The sequence below is a fragment of the Phalacrocorax carbo genome, chromosome 7, assembly GCF_963921805.1.
Source record: "Phalacrocorax carbo chromosome 7, bPhaCar2.1, whole genome shotgun sequence".
In the NCBI taxonomy this organism is placed as follows: Eukaryota; Metazoa; Chordata; class Aves; order Suliformes; family Phalacrocoracidae; genus Phalacrocorax; species Phalacrocorax carbo.
This window is the reverse complement of record NC_087519.1, coordinates 12,078,218-12,104,447: the sequence shown is the minus strand read 5'-3', so window position 1 is coordinate 12,104,447 and position 26,230 is coordinate 12,078,218. Positions and strand designations below refer to the sequence as shown.

Below are 26,230 nucleotides of genomic sequence, written 5' to 3'. Positions count from 1 at the left end.
CGGGACTATCTGAGTTTAATTTAATCTTGAAGTTTGGGGGTTTTGTGGAAGTACTGCATTCAAACACTTTTTCACTGGTTCCTTCATCAGTTTCTTTCTACAGTTGTGTCTGCCTTTCCTGAAAAGACCTTTACAGTTAAAGGAGTAAACAAAAATATTAATCCTACAATACAGAGATGGATACACACACAAAAACTGGCTCTCAGAATTTTATTTCCTAAGGAACAAAAGCTGAAAGTAGTGAATAATCTGCATAATTTCTGGAGAATAAAATACAAATTCATTAAAGCAGGAGAAAGTACGACCCCGAGAAAGACCACCCTGCTGTGATTTTAGTTGTTTTTTTTTCCTCGGAAGCAGAGCTCACTGAACTGTGCAGTTCACACCTCTGCCTGGAAGCCATTATTCCCCAGGAAGGTGAACACATCAGCCACTGCTGGCAGATTACTCCTCGCTGCTTTTACCTCTGTCTTTGCCCAGCCGATGCACCAAGGTGGCGAGGGCGCCCATCCTGACAAGAGTGCTGAAAACCAGGGGCACCCCCTCCTTCCATGCCTTCCCTTCCCTGTGACACACAGCCCCAGCACTGTGCCACAGCAGCCAGCCCTGCAGAGACCCACCATCGCACTGCCCGCTGTCCCAGGCCACCTGCTACCTCCTGCACCCCTGGCGCCCCCTTCATCCCCAGTCCATCTCCCTCTGAAACACAGAATCATAGAATCATCAAGGTTGGGAAAGACCTCTAGAATCATCAAGTCCAACCGCCAACCAACACCACCATGCCTCCTAAACCATGCCCTGAAGTGCCATGTCTATGTGTTTTTTGAACACCTCCAGGGATGGTGACCCCACCACCTCTCTGGGCAGCCTGGTCCAATGCCTGACCACTACTTCAGTAAAGAAATTTTTCCTTATATCCAACCTAAACCTCCCCTGGTGCAGCTTGAAGCCATTTCCTCTCATCCTATCACTTGTTACTTGGGAGAAGAGACCAACACCCACCTCACTACAACCTCCTTTCAGGTAATTGTAGGGAGCGATAAGGTCTCCCCTCAGCCTCCTCTTCTCCAGGCTAAACAACCCCAGTTCCCCCAACCTCTCCTCATAAGACCTGCTCTGCAGACCCCTCACCAGCTTCGTTGCCATTCTCAGGACACGCTCCAACACCTCAATGTCCTTGTACCGAGGGGCCCAAAACTGAAGCCAGTATTCAAGGTGGAGCCTCACCAGCATCGAGTACAGGGGCACAATCACTGCCCTGCTCGCCACACTATTCCTGATACAAGCCAGGATGCTGTTGGCCTTCTTGGCCCCCTGGGCACACTGCTGACTCATGTCCAGCTGGCTGTCAACCAGCACCCCCGAGCCTTCTCTGCCAGGCAGTTCTCCAGCCGCTCTTCCCTAAGTCTGTAGCGTTGCCTGCGGTTGTTGTGACCCAAGTGCAGGCCCCAGCACTTGTCCATGTTAAGCCCCATATAGCTGACCTCGGCCCATGGACCCAGCCTGTCCAGATCCCTCTGCAGAGCCTCCCTGCCCTCGAGCAGACCGCACTCCCGGCCAGCTCGGTGTCACCTGCATGCACGCATGAACATAAGCGTCTGCCCGTGTCTCGGGGCCGCGGCCCCGGCCCCTCATCGCCCTTTGCGCTGCCCCGGGGCGGCTCAGGACCGCCCTGAGCCCGCCGCGGGGAAGGAAGCTGAGCTGCGCGGAACCGGACCACCACGACGACACCGCCCCGCCGAGCGGCCGGCGCTCCGAACGTCAGTTATACGTTATTTCCGCATCCGGAGCGGCGGCCGCTCTAGCCAGGTGCGCTCTGAGGAGACTCTATGGTGGGGCGCCGGTGCGCGTGGCTGATGTCGCCACCCCGCCTGGCCCGGTGAGGGCAGCCGCGCCCCCGCCCTCCCCCCCGTAGCCCCGGCCCCGACGGCCTCTCGCCCCGCCAGACGGGCGTCGCGGGGCTGCAGCGATGAGCCTGGCGGAGCGGCCTGAAGAGGCGGCGGCGAGAGCCAGCCCCAGGCGCCCGCTGGGTAGGTGAGGGTGGCCGGGCAGGGCCGGGCAGCGGGCGGGAGCGGGGAGGCCCGAGGAGGGGCCGGGGCAGCCCGGCCGGGGCCGCGCCCGAAGGCGGCCGGGGCCGGCCAGGGCTGAGGGCCGCGGGGAGCGCTCCGCGTCCCGGCCGCCCTCAGACGGGGCTTCGGGCCCGCGCCCGCCCCGGGAGGGCCGTCGCGGGGCGGGCGGCTGGGCTCCCTCCGAAGCGAAAGGCGGGCGGCTGCCGCCGTGTCCTCCCTGCGGTGTGGCCTGTGTATGGAAGTGTTTTATCTTCCAAGAGCTTTGCAGGCAGTAAGTCACCGTAGCTTGCCCGGACGAAAGTCACACTTAACTAACTCCCGCAAACTTCTGGAGTCGAGCGCGTGGTGTTTTAATGAGGTATTAGAATTCTTTGAATGAAAGGCTGAGACCTGTATTTGGTACACCTAGGTATATTCTCTTAACTCTGAAAGCAAAAGGTGGGCGGGTGTTAATGTTTGGGTGTTCTTGACTGGGCCACAACGACTGATAATGCCCCTTTTTCCCTCAGTAGACTGGAGTATTGATCTTTCTTTTTTATTTTTATACCTTACTTTATTTTGGTTTTTGGTTTTTTTTTTAGAATGCTCTATTTCTCTCTTTCTCTTCTGCTGGTGTTCAGATAAAACTGTTTGCCAGGAAGCTCATGATATAGGGCTGGGAAGAAGGGAGAAAATAAAGGGAGGGGAGGAAAAAAGGAAGCACGGTTTAGTTGTTAAAGTGCAAAGAATTACAACATCAGTGTTGAAATACTTTCAATTTTTAAACAGGTAAATGTAGTTGCTCAGGGTGAAACTTGAAGCGTGTGCTGACCTGTTGCATTCAGCCTTGCTGTTCTTTGGTGTAGGTCCTAGTGATGCATCTCCAGATGAAGGAGTAGTAGAAGATCTTCCTTTAATAGATGAGAAAGCTGTGGAGCAGCTAACCAAAGGATTGCTTTCTCATTATCTGCCTGATCTTCAGCGATCAAAATCAGCACTACAGGAACTTACGTAAGCAAATTTTTAAAACCAACTTCTTATATGTGCATACTTTGCCACATTTTCCAGTGTAATGTTCTAGCTGCCCTGAGCTGGAATATAGTTTATTGTAGCATTTCTGTGTTCTGACTATAGCATCCTGAATAGTTAATTGATTTGCGGGAGTACTGGGGGAGTGTAAGCTGTAGCGAAGCTCTCAGAACTTTGGCTGAAGAACGGATAATGCTAGGAAGCTAAAATACCCTAACCCAGGTATAGGAAGCATGCAGATTTCTTAAATACTTGTTCACCTTTGTAGTGGTAAGTCTGCCAAAAGCTAGATTTATTTGGTTTGTAGAGATGCAGTTCATACTCAGGGCAGCTTGTAGTGTGGTATATTGTTTGTTGTCCAGTCTCCAAACTGAGTTGCAAAAGATACACTGGGAAAATATAATCAAGGAGCTAAGCAGGTAAGAATTGTTTGTACATTGGCATCTCACTGGTAACTGAGGCCAGTTTATATTCAGGTGCAGACTGGGTCTGCCATGCACACAAAAATACTGGAAAGGGTTTTACCCAGAGCCACCTCGGGTTTTGCAGGGCACATTGGTTTGGGCTTCGTGATGTGTGATGTTGTTACGCTGCTGCCAAGGACAGCCTGTGTCTGGAAGGACTTCAGCTGATTTGTGTGGGATGGAAGATCCTTAATAAGCACCAAGGATGCACGCAAGTTCCATACAAAAATAACTTAGTCCTTCAGCATGACGCAGAGGCAAGCGAGTGGAAAGTCAAGAGCTAATTGTTTTCCCTTCATTCACCATGGGGTGTTTACTCACTGCAGCCTGCTGAGTGCCTGTTCAGGGGTTTCAGATATTCGTCCTGGATATCTTATCATGCTGGATGGTGCCAACTGAGTTTGTGTGTACTCAGCTGGGATTATTTTAAAACCATTTACTTGTGTCTTTATTGAAAACACCTAGCAATGCATGAGAGAAATCAGGTATTGGGAAGCATGTTTTTATACTGTTGTGATCAAAAGTAGTATTTATTTAAAGAGATGCTTGAAAAGCATATGCCCTGCTTTAGTTTTATGCATATTTTTTTTGTTTCAGACAGAACCAAGTGGTATTACTAGAAACATTAGAACAAGAAATTTCAAAATTCAAAGAGTGTAACTCCATTCTTGATATCAATGCTTTGGTAAGTACTGTTAATACTCTCTTAAATCTCTACTAGTGTAGATTTTCTTGCTGAAGCATTAGTAGCAACTTGCATATTTTCCTTGTTCTTGGTGACCTACAGAAAAAGAACCAACCAGTTCAGATATTCAGGACAAAGTTGCTGGAGAGGGTGCAGAACCAGCATACCTCCCTTAAATAGGAAGGGCAGAAAGAGCAGGCTCAGTCAGCCAGTTGTAGTAAGTCTAGCTGTTTAAAAGTAGTAAGTCTAGCTGTTCAAAACCAGTATCCAAAGCAAATGTATGCCACTTATCGGTAGGACTGCGGCTCCAACATGAGCTCTGTGCGCTCCCCCAGACCAGCAGGAAGGGTGCATGAAACACTGATGTATTGTGCATAAAATGCTAATATTTTTATTCTGTTTAATGAATGAATTATTCTATATATTCTGTATGAATACCTGTAGTATGTAAACTTATCTATAAACTTGAACATGTTTAATCCATTTTCAAACTGTTCTGATAAGCACTGTGGTTTTGATTGCAGTTTTGCTGTGTGGCTTTATAAAACAACTAGTCCAACTTGACAGTTGCTGCTTTAACTGTTATGTTTTTTTAAGTTTTCAGAAGCTAAACACTATCACAATAAGTTAGTGAATATCAGAAATGAAATGATGATGCTCCATGAGAAGACATCAAAGTTAAAAGTGAGTGGGATAAATATTTTTACTTTCCAACATAGAAGTCAATAATATGTAATGAAATACCTAACTTTTATTTTGGATGCATGCTGAAAGTTCTGATTAGAATAGAGTCTTCAGTCCTTTTTCTTAAACGGATGGATATTTTCAGTAGCGCCAAACTTTCATTATCTGTGCTCGGGCAACTTGTGCATCTGCACCACTAGTAAATCTCAGTGCTGTCGTCGTGTTTAGGTGATATGAGAACCATGCTTTATTCTGTCGCTTAATCTACTGTATTCCAAGTAATCCTCTTTGTTGTTTCAGTTTCTGTGCCTTTTTAATGAAAACCAGACTGTAATAAATTTCTCCTTCTATTTAACATACTGTTAACAGTGGCATAAGTTTACTGACTTCATGCTATACAGGCAGTCTCTGGTTACGTTCTGGCAAGATTAGTTCTTCAGTATGTTCAGCAAAAGGATTTTGTCTTGGAGGCAATAAATTGCACAGTATGCGCCTTGTCTGGTGTACACGAAGGGTGACTTTTAGTGAGGCTGAAGGGAATCCAGTTTGTATTTTCCCTGTGTAGGTCACAGACTTACTGTTCTGAAAGGTCAGATTGAAGTGGGAGGAAGGAAGAAAAAATTAGCAGTTTATGCAATACTCAGTCATAAGCGGGGGTGGATCAGAGAAGATTATGTTAAGAGAATGGGAGGGATTTTGTTTGTAGCTCCAACTTAAATACATATATAAAACTTAGAACTATTTTCTTGTCTTTTCTGTTTAGAAAAGAGCACTTAAGCTGCAACAGAAGAGACAGAAGGAAGAACTAGAACGAGAACAGCAACGTGAGAAGGAACTTGAAAGAGAGAAGCAGTTAACAGCAAAACCTGCTAGGAGGACATGAAAGCAGAGCATGCAATAGCTTGTCCAAATTAATCATTTCTGCATTCTCTGGGACTAAGGCAGACTTTGTTTAAACTGGGCTGTAGCTGTTAGTAGCAACAGTCTACCCTATGATATTATAAATTCCAGAATGGTAATAATAGGGTTGGTAACACTGGAATTTTTTTATTTTAGCCACTCAAGTTGCCTTCTTTTGTAATGCTATGCAGTTTGAGATTATTATAAGTTAATTTTTTTATATATATTATATATGTATATAGGAGAACTTAGGCATCACAGTCTTAAATACCTATCCATTTTTTTTGTCAGTTCTTCCGGTGTTTAGAATTTTGAGAGAGAGTTGGTGACTGGGACGCATGTTTTTTAGGCAAAATACAGAATGCTAGTTAAAGTTCAGTTCTCATCCCCTGACTTCAGCGGTCACCTGTTTCACTGAAACTGCTTTGACGCAGGCAGTTGGGATCTCTTTTCAATGCCCTGGTTCATAAATACTGACTTTTAGTGCAGCCTTAGTTTGGTCCATCTCTAATGAACTGAAGAAACTTCCAAAGTATTTGCTGGAAAGCTCACTTTATTGCAGCAGTCTTGGTTTTTTGTCATGAAGTAACTTAAGAACAGGTTTAAAGTAACTTCTGAATAATTACCCAGCTGAATTGGTTGGTGGTGGGGAGGAAGCAGAACACTAAAGATTCTCAAAATTGATGTGTGCACAATGCAAAGGTTGTTGAATTTGTACTTCCACAAACATTTGAGTCAAACCAGGGAACTGTTAGTTCGGTAATGGTTCAGCAGGAAGACTGTGTGGTCTGAGCAGATTTGTGTGGGGTTAGAGATTGTAGTTTCTCCAATCTCTATCTTGTGTGATAAAATAAAACACAACTAAAATGAAACAATTTCCACTTCATGTGAAGTTCAGTTACCTGTAAGATAAACTACTGCATTTAATTTTTTTCCATAACAAAATATTAATTTGCACTTTGGGACTATGTAAGAGAATTTTTGTTCCACAGTCCTCACCCAAATTCATGATGATGATTAGCGTATGCTGATGATAACTGTGGAATGGAGGTTGATATCCATTTCTCTGAATGTAATTGCTTTCTTGCAGCACTTGGTGCATGTCGTCTAGACTGGTAAAAGAGCTTTAAATTCGCTGTTCCTACAGTCTAACGAGCTAGTTATTTTATATCTGTGTTATTTTTTTAGTAGTAACATGGGTGGCATGTTTCGAAATAAGACAAAGGGTAAGCTGTGTAAAGTTTTCTGTATGTATGGTAGGGTACCAGAGGGACACGGCCAGTTTTACTTTTTCTTCTGTTTTGGATGATTTACACAGGGAACACCTGCCTGGACTAACTCCTGTACTATAATCTACTGAACTCCTAAATTCCTGTTCTTAATATTGACATACTCTAATGAGTAATCATCCGACACGCAAGGTAAACTGGGGGAACATTTTGAGGCCAGGAGAACAAACTACTTCACAGCATTTCAGTGTCCTTCGGACTACTTTACAGAAGCAGCGATAGATTAAAACTTCCCTCACGTATTTTTCCATTAAGTGACTTGTGTCTGTTGATTGCCAGTGGATTGGTGACTTGTGCTGTGGTTTGTATGTATTTCTAAGAGAAATGTAAAGAATTTCCACAGTCCATTTTTGGAGCAGAATGTACATAACTAAATATCATTTAAATACTTTATTTTGTAATGTAATTTCAAAATTAGATTCCTGGAATTTAAACAGTTGTTATTAAAGTATAACATGAAATTAGATGCCTCAGTATCCAAATGGGGATTAAATTCCTGTGGTATTTCTTGATTTGTGTTCCCTCATCTAGAATCCAGCCTAGTGTTTCAAGTTGTGCTCTCCTTCTGTGAAGAACTATGGGGTTTTTTTTTTTCCAAAGAACTGCAGGGATGTTTTTGTTTTGTTTCAAAAATCATGGCTACCTTTACTGAAGGTTCAGAATTCTTAACACAGAAATTGATGCTTTTGCAATTGCATATTTCAGTGTTTCTTTGAAATAATTTCTGACCAAATGAATAAAAGCTTGCAGTGCTTGCCTGAGGAATCACATACACCTACATAAAAATGTAATTGATAACTTCTCCCATAAAATTGTGGTTAAATCTGTTTTTTGTATGAATAAGGAACTAATTTTAATAAGTGACCTTTCTGTAATAAAGGGGAAGAAACGAATTAACATATATGGGGGAAGTTTGGTCAGTTTACATAACTTTAATTAATGAGCTTTTAAATTATTTCAGTCCAAACTACATTATCTCCAGAGGATATTGTTCTTCTGAATGCTCCTCTTGTGTCTTAACACATAAAAACCAAATGCCACATTGGATTAATGTAACGGTACTGGCATCTAACCTGTGTGCTTGCATTCATGTGCACAGCTAGAGTGAGTAATTCTGTTACTGTATACATCTAATCTTGCTTGATTTTATAAAAAATTATCAACTAGACAAACGTGGTAGTGTTAGACATTTTCTTACTTCCATCCATGTAAGGAGACACAGCTAGCTGCATCTTTTTTTAGAAATAGATAAAATGACAGCTTTAAGTGTCTTTTTTTTTTTTTTACTATTTGTTGCATACTCCATGTACTTACTTGTTTTTAAACTATCAAGTCACAGCAGCAGAAATAAGGCACTTCACTGTGCAGTAACTCTTGAATTTTTATTTTGTAAGATTCTACAAATTCAGGAATTACTGTTGCTAACTGGGGAATCTTGGTTTCCCATGCTTTTATCTTTCCTATTGTTAGTCTTAATTTGGGTCCCCCCACCTACAGCTGTACAGCTTTACGTAAGCCAGTTATTAATTCAGTGAAATCTGGCTTTTTCATAGATAGCGGTAGCTTTGCCATGTTCATAAGACAAATATTTGTTTCTTCTTGGAAAATGGCTGCAGAATATTTTATCTGGCTTTTTTTCTGTGTAATGTGACCTAAGTGATAATAGCATCAATAATGTAAATGTTGTTTCTGTAGCTGTTCTGCTGGGATTCTGGCATCTGAGAGAGTTCTCTGGCTGATTGATTCCAAATTATGGGTCAGCAGGCACTTCCTGCCACCTGCTGCTTGCTTTGCGACACTGCTGGCTGTTCATTTTAACTCTGAGCTTCACGCTTCAACACCTCACCTTGCAGAGATCAAATTTTTTTTTTAAACGACATTAAATCTCATTGTTTCTTTGTTGCATTAGTTGTGTGAATGTAACTAAAAATTTTGCAGGACTTGGGCTTAGTGATGTAAATCTATAAGAATACAAATTACGGCAGCATAACTATTAATATGGCTATGCATGCTAGGCAAAATAGATGGTATGCACTAAGTTTCTTAGGGAGAATGTGAAGGTAGCAAAGATGATTTGGTTTGGTTTTTTATTCATTTATTTTTAAATCAAAGTGTAAGCTTAACTTGAAGTAAACAGTTGGATTTGGCACAAATATCACTGCTTTCCAGTAATTTGAAGTACGCTTGTACTTTACTTTTCTTGGTCCTTGGCAAAGTGATTTGCAGAAAAATGGGCACCAAAACGGGACAGTCACATCCCCCCTCCCCCCACTGTATGTCTCCAAACCAGCCCTTTTCGATACCAGCGCAGCCAGGAGCTCTTAACATGTGACAAGTTTAGTTTTCTCAAATATTCCTGTCGTGGTTTAGCCCCAGTAAGCAGATGAGCACCACACAGCCGCCTGCTCACTGCCCCACCCCAGTGGGACGGGGAGAGAGTTGGAAGGGCAAAAGTAAGAAAACTCATGGGTTGAGATACGAACAGTTTAATAATTAAAACAGTAATAGTAATAATAACAATAATAATATAATGAAAATGAAAATAACGAGAGAGAGAGGTGAAACCCAGGGAGGGCAAACCAAGCAAACACCAAGTGATGCAACCTCTCACCACCTACTAACCCATTCTGCCAGTCCCTCAGCCACGATCACTGCTTCCCCTGGCCGACTCTCCCCAGTTAATATACTGGGCATGATGTCATATGATATGAAATATCCCTTGGGCCAGTTGGCATCAGCTGTCCTGGCTGTGCCCCCTCTACTCCTGGCTTCTTGTGCACCTGGCAGAGCATGGGAAGCTGGAAAGTCCTTGCCTAGTGTAAGCACTACCCAGCAACAACTAAAACATTGGTGTGTTATCAGCTTCTCATCCTAAATCCAAAACACAGCACTACATCAGCTACAGTGAAGAAAGTTAACTCTATCCCAGCCAAAACCATGACAATTCTCTATGCAGATGATCATACTAAAACTGATGGGAAGAACAGCTCTGTTAGTGGTACCTGACAGTGTCACAGCCGTGCTGGCATGGAGAATTTGAACTTTTTTCCTGGAGGCCATGACTGTAGGCAGCCACGCATCTGGGAGGTTATGACTAACTCAAGTCTATAATGTAAGTGTTGTTTATGAAGTGTTGTGCAGGTTTAAAGTGCAGATGTTGGCCATACCTGGTAACTCAGTACTTGCTAATTGGTTTTGCTCCTATCTATCCATTTATCTCCATGATGAATGAAAATGATGAAAGAAAATGAAACACCCTGCCTGGCAAATGGAAAAGTTGCAACTTAAATGAAGCCAATAATTTAAAGCAATGGTCTCAAAAGCAGTAATTTACAGAAGTAATTAATGCACACTGAGATGCAAGACAAAAGAGAAGGCTGATCTATTTTGTTTCATCTGTCGCAATGAAAATACATCCTAGTACTGCTGCAAAAGCAAGACCATCTGTATGTGTTCTGGTCAGCAGAACACTATACCTGTACATGAGCAATTTAATTTATTGCCTTGATGAGCAAGACTTTTCTTCTGTTACCTGGGATTCATGTAAAGAGTAATATCCTCCCATGTAAATACAGGCTACCAGAGTACTAACAGAACAATTAATAGGAACTTTTTGCCACCCCACTACCTGAAGCCAATGTTTCAGCCCTCCAGTGCTCAACTGAAGTTGCCAGTTTTCCAGTCATTAAAATTGTCTTATTTAAAAAGAAGCTGTGTTGGTAAACTATGTATGAGACTATTTCTTACTCTGTTTTTCTTCTGCTTCTACTTTTTTTTTTCTTTTACTACTGCCTCTTTTTTGCTAGCCTTACAGGTGCTATGATTTAGGGGAATGCCAGAAGAATAATACCTCCAAGAAAAAATATCAAAGATGATGTGAGGAAATTAATGCTTTTCTTCTCCATCCCCCAGTGTTACTAGGCTTCATTTGAGCTTGTGCTCACTGTCAGGTAGGCACTTTCCACAGAAGAATAATCCCTGTCCTGGAGAACCCGCAGTCTAAACCTAGGCAGACACATGGATGCTGTCCCGTGGAGCGGTCAGCATAATCAACAGGGTTTCCGAGGAAAGGCCGCTTGCCTGGTGGGCAGGGAGCATTGCCCACCGCTCCCACAGCCGCCCCAGGGTGCCAGAGGCCCTGAGGCAGGGTGCAGCTATGCGGTGTGCACCCAGCCCTCCCACAGCAGCTGCCACCCTCTCATTCTGCCTGGACTTTGCTGTTGCGGGAGGGTTAGGTAGCACTCCCTGCAGCTGCAGGAGGGCTCTGTGCTATGGGTGAGCAGTTTCTTCATGTTTGGTTCATATGTTCTAAGTTAAGGTATTAAGTAATTTCTTTATTAAAATTACAGAATGTCTCTGTAAGAAGTCTGTGGGAAAACATGCAGGGGGGCATAAACATGATATTTTAATATTTAAAGACAATCCTAAAAATATGTTTAAAAAAAACCCAAACAACTTTCTTTTCTCATGGACAGAGATGAGGATCAACCTCTTAGAACAAAAAAAAAAAAGAAGTGAAAAAAGGCTGTACTCTGACTATACCAGGGCAGCTGGGAACAGGAAGTCCAGAAGCTCTTGGAAATTAGAAAAATTGAGAGTTTCGGTGTTTTAAAAGTTGTGATTGTAAACCATCTTTTTTTTTTCTCTTTAGAGAAGTCACTTGTGTTGATGTATTAACAAAAATGTCTAATCTCTGTGACATATTTTTAAAGATACTGATTGTGTCTTCCCTCTGTACATTTTCTCTCCAGTAAAATCCATGAAAGGGTAGGTGTTCAGCAGCTTTGAAAAATGACCCTTTGCCTCTATGTGGGAATGCACTGTCACCAGAGGTCATTTATTTATTATTAATTTTGGATCTAGTAAGTGTGTGTGGGTTAATTCAAATGTAAATTTTTCCATCTATAGAAAAAGAGCACTAGATTAAGATTTAGGGTTGGTGCTTATAGGTAACCTGATAAAATTCAGACATCAAAGTATCAGTGGTCACTAGGTCACAGTTACTGTAGCGGTTGTGGTTTTGGTTTAGATGAGTGTGAAGTGAGTGACCTACGCTACGTGGATCTAAGAGGGACTTCTAGACTGGTGCCAGCTGAATGTGTAGCTGGGTTTAGATCAGGGCTTGGAGGTGTCCAGATTTAGGACTGGAGTTAAAGGTTGTTTCAAAACTTGCACATGTATTAGGGGTTTGTTTTCAGATGCACTTGGAAGTGAGAAAAGGGAAGGCAATAGACTAAGATTGGGAGGGAGGGTTTGTTTATGTAACAGTGCTTTCATGTAGAATAATGTAGTGCAGATCTGTGGAATTAGTATTATATGTGCCAGGTCTTACGCAAGCAACAGGGGAAAAGATTGTTTCAGAGACCTTTTAACTTTGGGCTCTCTTTTATTCTGTTTACACATTTTAGTCTGGTGTAGCTGGTTCTGTGTAGCTATGGAAAGCATTACAGAAACCTCACATACCTGTATGGAACTACTAAATACTGAGAAGTACCTTTGAAAGGGTAACTAGTATCCTGTCAAAATTAATGATATCTTTTGGGTAAGCCTGCTTCTTGGACTTTGTGTACTTTTGTGAGAACAGCTGCTGACTGGGGATGATAGTGTGGGTTTTTACAAGCAGGCAAAATGAGTCATTCTAATTCAGGTGGTAAGTGCTGCAGCCTCATCTCCAACAACCTCTGCACCTGGCAGGGAGTACCTGTGAGAACAGAGGTAAATTGTCAGGCTTGACTTTTCATCATTGGCCTTCAGTCCTAAGTTCAGAAAAGCCACTGAAGCTTCTTTTCTACACATAGAAGCTCAAAGTAACACAAAGCGTAAGACAAGTGGCACAAGCAAACCAAGAGTAGCATCACAGAATCAGCCAGTTTGCCACTGGCTGGCTGCGAGGAGTGGCAACACACTTTTGCTGAACACGTGGCAGCTGTGGAGCTGGACAGAAAAACTGTTCTTGTTTGGAAGCGCGGGGTATGATTGCAGTGTGCATGTCTGGATGCGCCAGGGGACTGACACCCATACTGCTTCTCAAATTGTCACTCTGCGGAATGTCTTGTTCCCTTCTGCTTCTCAGTTGCATGCAGACAGCGGAACAGCCTTGTGCTATCTTCCCATCTACCTCCTCAAGGCCTTTCCCTCATTCTTTACAGCCTTCTTCAGCTGGCTGTGTATCAGCTGAGCAGTTGTACCTGTGCAGAAACTTTGTGCCAAGAGGGGGAGGTTGACCCTGAGAAGAAAATGGCCTGACACATGGTTTGAATCTATGCGTTGCTTGATGCATGTGAGCTGGCGTTAAGTAATTTTGCCTTTGTATGTTACTCTCAGCACTATCTTTGTGTGTCTTTTTTTGGCTGTTCAAACATGATTTAGTGGATTAACAGCTGTTATTACTTCACACTGTCACCACACCACAAATCAAAAGCCCTATAAAGTTTTAGGGGAAAACATTTTAAGGCTTGGCTCGGCAGTGGGCTGCAGCTCGCTGAATGGAAACGAGGCTGGCAGCCCTGCTCCCTGCTTGTGCTTCAGCCAAAAGGATCCTCTTCTCCATGCATCCAGGTGAGTTGCACCCTGATTTCAGGTTAGGCCTCCAATTATTTTTGTTTCTTAATATTTCATGTGGTGTTGTGGGGAGTTTTTTGGTTGGGTTTGTTTGTTTTTAACGTGGTGGGATTCCAGGCTTAAGTCGGATTTTTGAGATAGCGAGCTGGAAGACCAATTGATGCGAAGACGGAAGGACATGTAGGGCAAAAAAGCTGAACGCGAACCCGCGGGCACAGCTGCTGTAGTGCTGAAGCCTGCCCGGCGTTCCCTGGAGCGCCGGCAGCCTCGGCGATGGCTTTTGGCCCTCCAGCCGAGGGAGGAGGCTGCCCGGCCGCAGGAGGGGCTGCCCGGCCGCCGCAGCACCTCGCGGGGCCCCGCCCCGCCGCTCCAGCTGACCGGACCCGGCGCTTATCGCGCACGAGGCGGTGGCGCCGCCCGTCCCCCGCCCTTCTCCTGCTCGGCGCAACAGGTAGGCAAGTGCGGGGCGCCGCGGCTCGGGGCCCGCCCGCCCTGGCCGGAGGGGGCCTCCCGGTTCGCCGCCCTGCCCCGGGGGGGGGTGGGGGAGCGGGGCCGAGGGGTCCGCCCTGCTCTGCCCCGGGGGTGGGGGAGCGGGGCCGAGGGGTCCGCCCTGCTCTGCCCCGGGGTGGGGGAGCGGGGCCGAGGGGGCCCGAGGCGAGCGGTCCGCAGAGGGAGGCGGCCCCGGCCCCGGGGCGGGAGGGCCCGGCTCGGCTCGGCCCGGCCCGGCGGGGCAGCCTGCGGACCTCGGGCTCTGCACCGGCAGCGGCGGACTCGCTGAGCGCGGCCGGGGAGGGAGCGCTGCTTTGCGGCTCCCTGCGGGACTGGGCGTCTCGGGACGGGCGCGGGGTGCAGCCGGGGCACACGGCATCGCCGCTCAGAGCCGCGGCGCTGCCGCGGGGCCGCTCCTCCGGCGTGTGGCTGGGTGTACGCGGAGAAGCACCTGCCGGGCTGCGTTTGCGGCCCCGGTGCCTCGGCGTGTCCGGCCTGGGCGGCTGGAGGCCCGGTGACCCGCTGGGCGGCCGCCGCGGAGGCTGCTGTCGCAGCGTCCCTGCCGAGGGCTTGAGTCGTGAGGGCATGCGGGGGCTGCAGCGGGGTAGAAACTGCTGCCCGCCGCGCCGGCACCTGGGGCTGCTGAGTGTGCACGGGTAGGCTGCTGAAACTGTTCATCTGTGGCCAACTGTTTAGAGGATAGTTGCGGTGATCTTTACTCTTGCTAGTAAGACTTTTCTACCTTCATTTCTTGTAACTGCCCGCAATAGATGGTTCCTAAAGTGGCTCAGTGAAGTAGTCGATCTTGGGAGCCAAGCGTACAACAGGTACTCCAGAGAGGAAGAAGCTGTAGCTGTCCTTGAGTGTCTCTGCATGAAGCATCGTGCAAGAAGAGGTGGAATTTTGGTGCCTGTAATTAACCACTTATCTTGTGATCTGCCAGCACTGTGTTTCTGACTTGTCCGTGTCTTTATTGCATAGAGGTTGACTTTATTTACTTGTGGCCATTAATGTTTGGAGAACTGTAGCCAAAGATAACTTTTACGCTTTGAGCTTGTTTGTAGGCTGGATGGTTGGTTATAGCAAAAGGCATAATGAATGCAGTTAGGTGGATCTTAGCCGCTCTCATGCGGGTTCTGCCCGGAACTGGCTGAGGAACATTTATCCTGTTCTCTTGAATCTGCTTTTTTCTCGGATAGAGATTGGAATTGGTTAAAATACACGAAAACATTAAATTGTAATGTATTACCTAGTAAGCCTATTTTCAACAAGGTGGTTCTTTAAAGAAAAGTTTAAAAACATTGGTAACCAGTTCATTTCTTCCATGATGCTGGTAACAGTGACATTGTTTTGTTTTTTTTTTTTTTCAAGAATAGCTTAATGAAGATAGTTCCTTATGGTTTGTTTTATCTATTTCTTAAAGGAATATAACTAACTCTGGAAAACGGTGTTTTCTATTTCCTTTTTTTTTTTTAAACTGAAAAGTCCCATTTTTACGCTTGTACTACCTTAGCTGCTTAATGGCATTCAAACACTAAATAAAACAGAGTTTTTCTGGTCAGTCTTAACAGTGATTTTTTTAAAGTGCCTTTTCTTGAGTATTAAACAGACTTATTCTAAAAGCATGCAAACAGATAGCCTTACAGGAAGAGGGAAAAGATTTATGAATGGACGTGTTACAGTCACTGATTATCTTCAGGCTAAATCTGGTTCAAAAAAAAGTAGTCTGTTCTTGAAAAAGGAGAAAAAAAAAAAAAGCTTGGAAATACTAGCTCTTCTGGTAGAAATGACATTTTTTGTGGACTTATTGTGAGTCACATTGCCCTGATTTTTAGGTGGTGCTTGGTGAGTTGCGCTGCAGTGGCGTTACACAAGCTGCCGATGCTGTAACAAACCATCATGTCTCGGAAGTGTTCGTAGAACAGAATTGCCTCTCCTGCTGACAGAACTAGTTTTAAACAGCAGAACTGTCTCAGGCTAAGCAGAGCCCTCACTAAGGTGGAGTGGTGTATTGTAGGCCTTACCTTTTTAGGCAGTGCTCTAAGACTTGTGTACAGATCTCCATTAGGAATGAGATTTCATGTTATATAAGGCTAATATCAACTGTCATATATTGTTGTGCATAGTTTAAAGGATGGTGGGTAAGTGTGCTTTGTGTTTAAGTGGTCTTGTAAAAGCTTAACATTTCAGCTCGGTTCAGTAGGCTATGAATTTTCCCCTTTACCTTCAGTTTTGTTCCGTAATCCCCCTGTTCCTTTATCTCCAGTGTCCAAAGTAGAGAGTTGTTGACTGACTCAGTTGTACAGCTGCTGTCTAACTTGGAAGTTTAATATAAAGGATTTGGCTGTTCTTTTTAAAACAGCTGTCTACAGATGACACTTCAGATAGTTGAGGGCTTTTTCTGTATACCCTGCAACAGCTTAACAGCAATGTAATAACTCCATTCTCATCAGTTAGACTGCTGTTAGTTAAGGTACATCTTGTGTGTGCTTATAAGCATGCTGTCATGGTTTTAGCTGGGATAGAGTTAATTATCTTCACTGCATAGTGCTGTGTTTTGGACTTAGTATGCAAATAATGTTGATAACACAGGGATGTTCTAGTTGTTGCTGGGTAGTGTTTATACTAGTCAAGGACTTTTCCAGCTTCCCATGCTCTGCCGGGTGCACAAGAAGCCATGAGAGGAGGGGGCACAGCTAAGAGAGCAGATTCAAACTGGCCAAAGGGATATTCCATACCATGTAACGTCATGCCCAGTATATTAACAGGGAGGAGCTGGCTGGGGGAGGCAGGCAGCAATCGCGGCTCGGGGACAGGCAGCATCGGTTGGCAGGTGGTGAGTGGTTGTATCGTTTGTGTTTTGGTTTTTTTCCCTTTTCCCTTTTCCTTTTATTATATTATTGCTATTATCATAATCATTATTATTATCATTATTATTTTAATTATTAAACTGTTCTTATCTCAACCCACAAGTTGGGGATTTTTTTGCTTTTGCTCTTCTGATTCTCTCCCCCATCCCACAGGGGTGGGGGGAGTGAGTGAGCGGCTGCGTGGTGTTTAGTTGCCAACTAGAGCTGATCCACGACAGTCCTTTTTGGCACCCAACATGGGGTATGAAGGGTTTGAGATAATAGTTGCTGGTCACAGCATAGACTCTGTTCTCAATAGTAGTTTATCCAATCTGCAACACGCTCTTGTATTTGCTGTCTGTTAAAGATTGGTGTTGGTTTTTGTGGTCTGCTGTGCTCTGCAGTGATTAGAGATGTTTTGCCTGGGAGAGCTGTTTTTAAAACATTGGCCTTGAGTTTTATTTGGTATTTGAAGTTTATATTGAAGCTGTGACTGTACGTCGGGTACCACCTCATGGATACAATTAGCAATTATACCTCCTCCTCTGAGAGTTTTTTTATGGAGGAAATACAGAATGGCACCTTACCTACCATCTTCTATCATGCCTCCTCTTTCATTACAACAACTTTTCAGTATCTTGAACATCCTTGGGTAGTTAAGATAAATCTATTGATATTGCTTTGGCAGACTGTTTCAGCTCTGTCTAAGGTTAATAAGCAATTTAAGAATATCATCCAGAGATCTACCCCAAGGCTCAATAGCTATGCATGGCAGGGTATGTGGGATAGTATGGGCAAATGCCTAAGACCATGGGCATCCCCAGTGTCTTGGGACTTAACTCCTGAACAAGTGCAGAATCCTGAAAAATTAGTAGAATATCTGGAGGAAGTATGTTGTCACCCTGGCAACTCCAGAGAGACAAATCACTGCAATGTGCTGGGGCATGGCCCATGCCTATCGAGCCCTGTTTAACGTTATTCAGTACCCCCAAGGGGAAGAGAAGGCCTCTGGATCTAAAAAGACAAAGCAAGAAGCGCTGCGGCCACTCAAACCCCCTCGATAGATGCTGCGGCTACTCCAACCCCAGTGGCAAGCGTTGCAGCTGAATCAGAGGATCAACCCTTGCCAGTATCACTTGCCCTTACACACAAGAAGAAATCTTGGAAGAGAAAGTCAACTCGTTTAGAAAGAAATTATGGAAGAGCAGGGCCATCACGAGGAGAGGAGGAGGAAGAGAAAGAACTCGTACAAGAAACAGAAACTACCCAATCCCTGTCCTTGAGTGAGCTGCGAGATATGCAAAAAGATTTTGGCCGTCATTCAGGTGAGCACATTGTCACCTGGCTGCTCCAATGCTAGGATAACAGGGCCAGCAGCCTGGAATTAGAGGGGAAAGAAGCCAAACAACTGGGATCCCTTTCTAGGGAAGGGGGCATTGACAAAGCGATTGGAAAAGGGACACAAGCCCTCAGCCTCTGGAGGCAACTCCTGTCCAGTGTGAGAGAAAGGTATCCCTTCAAGGAAGATATTGTATTTCGCCTAGGAAAATGGATGACCATGGAGAAAGGTAGCCTGTGCCTGACGGAACTAGCTGTGCTTGAGGTGATTTATAGTGACCTAGGAGATCAACAGTCATGCAAAGATCCAGATGAAGCCCAGTGCACATGACCCATGTGGTGGCAGAAGTTTGTACAAGTGCACCATCGACACATGGGAACTCGTTGGCAGTAATGTCCTGGAAAGATGACGAGGCACCAACGGTGGCGGAGGTGATCGATAAACTCCAGGATTAAAAAGCAAATCTCTCTTCCTCCCTAGTCTTGGCTGTGCAGAAGCTGTCCCAGAAGGTTCAGTAGCTCGAAGAGGATATGTTCTACTCCCCACCAGTATGGACCAGTATCTCAGCCATTAGGAGTAAGCGTCCCTTTGCTCAAGAAAGACTATACACACTGTGGGGCACCCTATGGTTTTACCTGCATGACCACAGAGAGGACATGAGGAAGTGGGATGGAAAACCTACCTCAACCCTAGAGGCATGGGTACGTGAGCTGCAAAGAAAAACAATCACTCAGGGGTTCTTCCAGGAAAGCTGCTGCTCCAGTTTCCAGTAAGCAATTCCTGAGACAGAGGAGTAGAAGCTCTGATTTGGTTTCTGACCTTAATAGAGACACCTGTGATTCGTATTTACAAGAAGTTAGTGCCGAATACTATGATCAGGAATAGAGGGGCCCTGCCTCCAGCCAGGTGAAGGAAGGGGATAACTGGGCTTACTGGACTGTGTGGATCTGATGGCCTGGCACATCCGACCCACAGGAGTATAAAGCTTTAGTGGACACCGGCGCACAGTGCACCCTAATGCCATTGAACTATATAGGGGCAGAACCCATTAGCATTGCTGGAGTGACAGGGGGATCCCAAGAGCTAACTGTATTGGAGGCCGCAGTGAGCCTAACCGGGAATGAGTGGCAGAAGCACCCCCTCGTGACTGGCCCAGAGGCTCCGTGCATCCTTGGCATAGACTACCTCAGGAGAGGGTATTTCAAGGACCCAAAAGGGTACAAGTGGGCTTTTGGTGTAGCTGCCTTGGAGATGGAGAGAATTAAACAGCTGTCTACCTTGCCTGGCCTCTTGAAGGACCCTTCTGTTGTGGGGTTGCTGAAGGTCAAAGAACAGGTGCCGATTGCCACCACAACAGTGCACCGGCAGCAATATTGTACCAACTGAGACTCTCTGATCCCCATCCATGAGCTCATTCACCAACCGGAGAGCCAAGGAGTGATCAATAAGACCCGCTCACCCTTTAACAATCCCATATGGACAGTGCAGAAGTCTAATGGAGAGTAGAGACTAATAGTAGACTATCGTGGCCTGAACGAAGTCACGCTGCCACTGAGTGCTGCTGTGCTGGACATGTCAGAACTTCAGTACGAACTGGAGTCCAAGGCAGCCAAGTGGTATGCCACAATCGATATTGCCAATGCATTTTTCTCCATCCCTCTGGCAGCAGAGTGCAGGCCACAGTTTGCTTTCACTTGGAGGGGCGTCCAGTACACCTGGAATCAGCTGCCCCAGGGGTGGAAACACAGCCCTGCCATTTGCCATGGACTGATGCATAATGCATTGGAACAGGGTGGAGGTCCCGAACACCTACAATACATTGATGACATCATCGTGTGGGGCAACACAGCAGAAGTAGTTTTTGAGAAAGGGAAGAAAATAGTCCAAATCCGTCTGAAGGCTGGTTTTGCCATAAAACAAAGGTCAAGGGACCTGCACAGGAGATCAAATTTTTAGGAATAAAATGGCAAGATGGACTTCATCAGATCCCAACGGATGTGATCAACAAAATAGCAGCCATGTCTCCACCAACTAGCAAAAAGGGAACAGAAGCTTTTTTGGGCATTGTGGGTTTTTGGAGAATGCATATTCCAAATTACAGTCTGATCGTAAGCCCTCTCTATCAAGTGACCCGGAAAAAGAATGATTTCAAATGGGGCCCTGAGCAACGACAAGCATTTGAACAGATTAAATGAGAAATAGTTCATGCAGTAGCTCTTGGGCCAGTCCGGGCAGGACAAGATGTAAAAAGTGTGCTCTACACTGCAGCCGGGGAGAATGGCCCTACCTGGAGCCTCTGGCAGAAAGCACCAGGGGAGACCCGGGGTCGACCCCTAGGGTTTTGGAGTCGGGGATACAGAGGGTCCGAAGCCCGCTATACTCCAACTGAAAAAAGAGATGTTGGCAGCATATGAAGGGGTTTGATCTGCTTCAGAAGTGGTTGGTACTGAAGCACAGCTCTTCCTGGCACCCCGACTGCCAGTGCTGGGCTGGATGTACAAAGGGAAGGTCCCCTCTACACATCATGTAGCTGATGCTACGTGGAGTAAATGGGCACTGATCACCCAACAGGCTCAAGTAGGAAACCCCAGTCACACAGGAATCTTGGAAGTGATCATCACCAGAGGAGGAGGTGACACATGCTGAAGAAGCCCCTCTGTATAACAAACTGCCAGAAAATGAGAAGCAATACGCCCTGTTCACTGATGGGTCCTGTCGCCTTGTGGGAAAGCACCGGAGATGGAAGGCTGCTGTATGGAATCCTATATGACAAGCCACAGAAACTGCTGAAGGAGAAGGTGAATCGAGCCAGTTTGCAGAGGTAAAGGCCATCCAGCTGGCCTTAGACATCGCTGAACGGGAAAAGTGGCCAGTGCTCTATCTCTATACTGACTCCTGGATGGTGGCAAATGCCCTGTGGGGGTGGTTACAGCAGTGGAAGCAGAGCAGCTGGCAGCGCAGAGGCAAACCCATCTGGGATGCCACATTGTGGCAAGATGTTGCTGCCCGGGTAGAGAAACTGGTTGTAAAGGTACGTCATGTGGATGCTGATGTACCGACGAGTCGGGCCACTGAAGAATATCGAAACAACCAGCGGGTGGATCAGGTTGCTAAGACTGAAGTGGCTGAGGTGGATCTGGACTGGCAACATAAGGGTGAACTATTTCTAGCTCGGTGGGCCCATGACACCTCAGGCCATCAAGGGAGAGATGCAACATACAGGTGGGCTCGTGATCGAGGGGTGGACTTGACCATGGACACTATTGTGCAGGTCATCCATGAATGTGAAACATGCACTGCAATAAAGCAAGCGAGGCGGGTAAAGCCTCTGTGGTATGGGGGACAATGGCTGAAATATAAATATGGGGACGCCTGGCAAATTGACTATATCACACTCCCACAGACCCGCCAAGGCAAGCGCCATGTGCTTACAATGGTGGAAGCAACCACCGGCTGGCTGGAAACGTATTCTGTCCCCCACGCCACTGCCTGGAACACTATCCTGGGCCTGGAAAAACAAGTCCTGTGGCAACATGGCACCCCAGAGAGAATTGAGTCAGACAACAAGACTCATTTCTGGAACAACCTCATCGACACCTGGGCCAAAGAACAAAGCACTGAGTGGGTGTATCACATCCCCTGTCATGCACCAGCCAATGGGAAAATCAAAAAATACAACGGACTGTTAAAAACTACACTGAGAGCAATGGGGAGTGGAACATTCAAGCACTGGGATACACATTTAGCAAAAGCCACGTGCTTAGTCAACACGAGGGGATCTGCCAGTCGAGCTGGCCCTGCCCTGTCAGAACTTTCACTTACTGTGGGAGGGGATAGAGTCCCTGTAGGGCATGTAAAAAATATGATGGGGAAAACAGTCTGGGTTATTCCTGCTGCAGGCAAAGGCAAACCCATTCATTGGATTGCATTTGCTTGAGGACCTGGGTGCCCTTGGGGGGTGATGCAGGAGGATGGAGGAGTCCAGTGTGCGCCTCAAGGGGATTTGATGTTGGGTGAAAACAGCCAATGAACTGAATGGTATGCTGTTAATTGCTATATAATGTATATCATCACTGCTATGGTTGCTGTATGTATGGGACCTGAGCATGATGTAAATGATAAGGAATAAGGGGTGGATACTGTCATGGTTTTAGCTGGGATAGTTAATTATCTTCACTGCATAGTGCTGTGTTTTGGACTTAGTATGCAAATAATGTTGATAACACAGGGATGTTCTAGTTGTTGCTGGGTAGTGCTTGTACTAGTCAAGGACTTTTCCAGCTTCCCATGCTCTGCCAGGTGCACAAGAAGCCATGAGAGGAGGGGGCACAGCTAAGAGAGCAGATTCAAACTGGCCAAAGGGATATTCCATACCATGTAACGTCATGCCCAGTATATTAACAGGGAGGAGCTGGCTGGGGGAGGCAGGCAGCAATCGCGGCTCGGGGACAGGCAGCATCGGTTGGCAGGTGGTGAGTGGTTGTATCGTTTGTGTTTTGTTTTTTTTTCCCTTTTCCCTTTTCCTTTTATTATATTATTGTTATTATCATAATCATTATTATTATCATTATTATTTTAATTATTAAACTGTTCTTATCTCAACCCACAAGTTGGGGTTTTTTTTTGCTTTTGCTCTTCTGATTCTCTCCCCCATCCCACAGGGGTGGGGGGAGTGAGTGAGCGGCTGCGTGGTGTTTAGTTGCCAACTAGAGCTGAACCACGACACATGCTTATTTCAAAATTTCTGTGGTCAGAGAGGATAGTTATTCCTTAGTTAGCATTACAAAAATTAAGTCTTGTTGTCTTGGTCTGGACATGCTGTGTGTTGTCCGCCAGCAGGCCACTGTGCCCCCTCCATTTGTTTAATAAAACCCAAAGCAAAATGCTGCATTTGTGAGCTTCCAGAAACAGGATGTGTCTCTTCAAACTGTCTCGTAAACGGAAGTTGCAAAACTCATTCTTCACTGTTCATCTCTCTGACTTGGAGAAAGCAGCACACATCTCCATGAGGTAACTTTCATTTCTAGGGCTAGAACAACTTCTTTCCCTTGCTTGAGCAGTCTGTCCACATCTTTAAATAACTGCCTGCACTAGCTACCTGATAAACAGCTTTCTAAAGTGAAACTAGCTTATTCTGGGTTGTTTGGGGTTTTTTTTATTTTTATTTTGAATGGGGAGGGGGATGGGAAGAATATGTCTGCATCTAGGAAATTTCCTGTAAAGCAAAATTATTCAAATTCTTTTTACAGTGGAGACCTCTGAGATTTTCCCTCTGTCCCAGATAAATTGCACTGTAGGGGTTAATAATGAGACTTCCTCAAGAATTTGGGGTACATGGAGATGAGGGTTGTTAACATAGCACATGGAGGTGCAGAATTAATTGCTCAACTACATCTAGCATAGCAGAGAACTTTTGAAGCTGACCTTGGAGAAGTTTAAAATATTTGGGGTTTCTAGTTTAATTTTCAAATGCCTGTCTGTAAGTACCATAAATGAGTTCTACCCTTTTTAAGTGAAAAAGCTGGGATTCTTGCCTGATGACTCAAGGAATTAAACAAAGGGGAGCAGGTATAGAACTTGGGAAAGTCTTGTCTTAAGTTGCTTCCCAGGTTATAATGGTTACTCATTCTTTATTTGCAATGTGGCAATAAGGAACTGAATTGAAATGAGTTTATACCTGTTTTATCACTGAAAAGCTAAAAACTGATAGTCAGCATGTGCAAACAATGGATTTAGAACAGGAAAAGCTCTTGTTCAGTCTTGCAGAGAGAGGGGAATATGTGGGTTAACCTTTGCTGTCTTTTAGATAACACAATTGCATATCTGGTGCTACAATTGTCAAAATACATCATGCTTCAGGTTTCTGGCTCTCACTTGGCAAGTGACAGGGTGCAGCTGTAGGAAGGATAAGTATGAGCTTCTGACCTTTGTTCCCAGCTACTTTGGTGATGTAAAAGCTAAGAGGTGACCATGGATAGAGAACTAAGTATTTTGGATATTCTCAGAGATCCCAGGTCTAGGAAGATGTAAACTCCTATTTCACTGACCTTTGTTTCCCTGTCAAGCTTAGGGCTCACTACTACTCCTGAAAGAACAGGCTAATATACACGCCCTTGCTCAAAGCACCAGAACTTGGTGTGCTTACCCTAATGGCTTGCACCCCTGGGAGGCAGAGAGAAGGGATACATCTGATGTGTGCAAATGTTGGTACATGCTAACATTAAAATACAAATGTAACGATGTGTTTGGCTGACATATTAGTTAGTGGAATGGCACTCGTATGGTCACACACCTACCTTGTTCAGTATTTTGGTGATCTATAACACCTCGGAAATTCTTGTTCCTTTTTGCAGCACTCATCTCTTCAGGACGGTGATATTACAGCTGGAGTTTCAGCACATGCATTGCCTGTGCTGTAGGATCGCATACACTTCCCTGCTGTGATAACCATAAAATGTTCTTATGCTTTGTTAGAATTCATTTGCTTGTATGAAATTCCAGTTTCCTGGCAGAGGCCATTATTGGCCCTTTGTGGTCTTTTTCTTTTTTCCTTCCCCAAATTGATTACAGTATATTTGCAAATTGGTGGTTTAGCAGCAACAAAGGTTTTGTATTTTAATTCTTGCCTTGGAGACTCATGCAGGCATGCAATTAAATACAAATTCTACCTTCTGTAATTGTTATTGGTGCCTTTCCTTATCTTGTAGCTTCCCACTAACTGAAAGATGTCAGCAATTGGAGTATTGTCCTCCTGTTCCTGTCTCCGTCCTGGTGTATGGCTGCTGAAACCAGGAATGCAGATGATGAGCTCCTTTGGCTTACACACAGCGGCCAGGTGTGCTGCCAAGGATTATTTTGAAGTACTTGTGTTGGGTGGAGGCGCTGGTGGAATCACCATGAGTGCTCGGATGAAGAGGAAAGTGGGGGCAGAAAATGTGGCTGTTGTTGAGCCAAGTCAGGTAAGTCTTCCTTGGGTGTAAATCATCAAAAAGAGTAAGTGTTTTACATACACGACCAGACTGGTCTGATTCTCATCCTCCTTCATCCTCACATGTTTTTAACTGTGGAGAGGTAGCCAACTAACCATCTTTTAGAAGGCTTCACATGAAATCTGTTGCTCCATGATAGAGATACATGCATCTCTCCAGCAAAACTCGTGGTTATTTATACAGATTCTTTTGTGAAGAATAATACGATGTTAAGAGCACATTGCTTCCTACTTTGGCTGTTAGGCCTTCATATTAAAGTCCCTTTAAACAGTTCTGAAATGTCCATTTGAACATTTCTTTCAGACTCATTACTATCAGCCACTGTGGACCCTGGTTGGTGGTGGTGCAAAGCGGCTGGCAGCTTCTGCACGACCAACAGGAAGTGTAATGCCTAAAGGTGTTGAGTGGATCAAATCTCAGGTTACAGCACTGGATCCAGATAAGAACTGCGTCTGGCTGGAGAATGATATCAAGGTAATAATGTAAAAGAAAAAAAAAAGGTATTCCTAGTCTCTTATTCAATGTCATGAGTTGTCTGCCCTATTGAGCCTATTGAACAAGACCTTTCTCCAGCATCTAGGACGCCAGGAAACTCCACTTAGTCTTATGAGAAGTACTTGATCCTAAAATCTGTTTCTAATAAAAACTGTTATAGATAACTATGTTAGAATAATATCAGCTTAAAACGTCATCATCATAAGTCTTTTCCCTATTTTTAGTGAACTGAACACAAAAGATAAAATATATTTTGTGCCAAACACTTGGAGTTATGAATAGCAAAGGCTGTGTCTATAACTCATAATGCAGTTAGCACTTTAACTATAAAATATTCTTAAAGCTTAACATTTGCTTTACTAATGCTCCCTATATCTCCTTCCCTTATGACTCTGCTGCTGTCAGATAA

General features: G+C 45.0%; 2 protein-coding genes and 1 long non-coding RNA gene across 6 annotated transcripts in view; 2 read left to right on the top strand and 1 right to left on the bottom strand.

Moving 5' to 3' along the window:
• Window positions 1-195: 195 nt before the first annotated feature.
• LOC135314283 (uncharacterized) lies at window positions 196-1,800 on the bottom strand. Its single transcript, XR_010373744.1, has 2 exons — window positions 1,132-1,800; window positions 196-699 (listed from the first exon to the last, which is right to left on the bottom strand). It is a non-coding gene; the product is annotated as an uncharacterized LOC135314283 (long non-coding RNA).
• A 15-nt stretch (window positions 1,801-1,815) lies between these two features.
• Window positions 1,816-7,869, top strand: BLOC1S6 (biogenesis of lysosomal organelles complex 1 subunit 6). Its single transcript, XM_064456343.1, has 5 exons — window positions 1,816-2,030; window positions 2,915-3,059; window positions 4,139-4,226; window positions 4,824-4,910; window positions 5,674-7,869. Exons 1-5 carry the CDS (start codon window positions 1,970-1,972, stop codon window positions 5,791-5,793), a joined length of 501 nt encoding a protein of 166 aa, XP_064312413.1. The 5' UTR covers window positions 1,816-1,969; the 3' UTR covers window positions 5,794-7,869.
• The window catches only part of SQOR (sulfide quinone oxidoreductase), a 28,034-nt gene continuing 6,630 nt past the window's right edge, over window positions 4,827-26,230 (top strand). Inside the window, exons 1-3 of one of the 4 annotated variants that reach the window (XM_064456337.1) lie at window positions 4,827-4,910; window positions 25,045-25,296; window positions 25,630-25,800. In XM_064456337.1, coding sequence (XP_064312407.1) covers window positions 25,063-25,296; window positions 25,630-25,800 — 405 coding nt within the window. In that variant the 5' untranslated portion in view covers window positions 4,827-4,910; window positions 25,045-25,062. Of the gene's footprint in view, window positions 4,911-13,970; window positions 14,112-22,668; window positions 22,810-22,855; window positions 23,348-25,044; window positions 25,297-25,629; window positions 25,801-26,230 lie in introns of those variants that run through there. The other 3 variants (XM_064456338.1, XM_064456339.1, XM_064456336.1) reach the window with 3 other exon arrangements.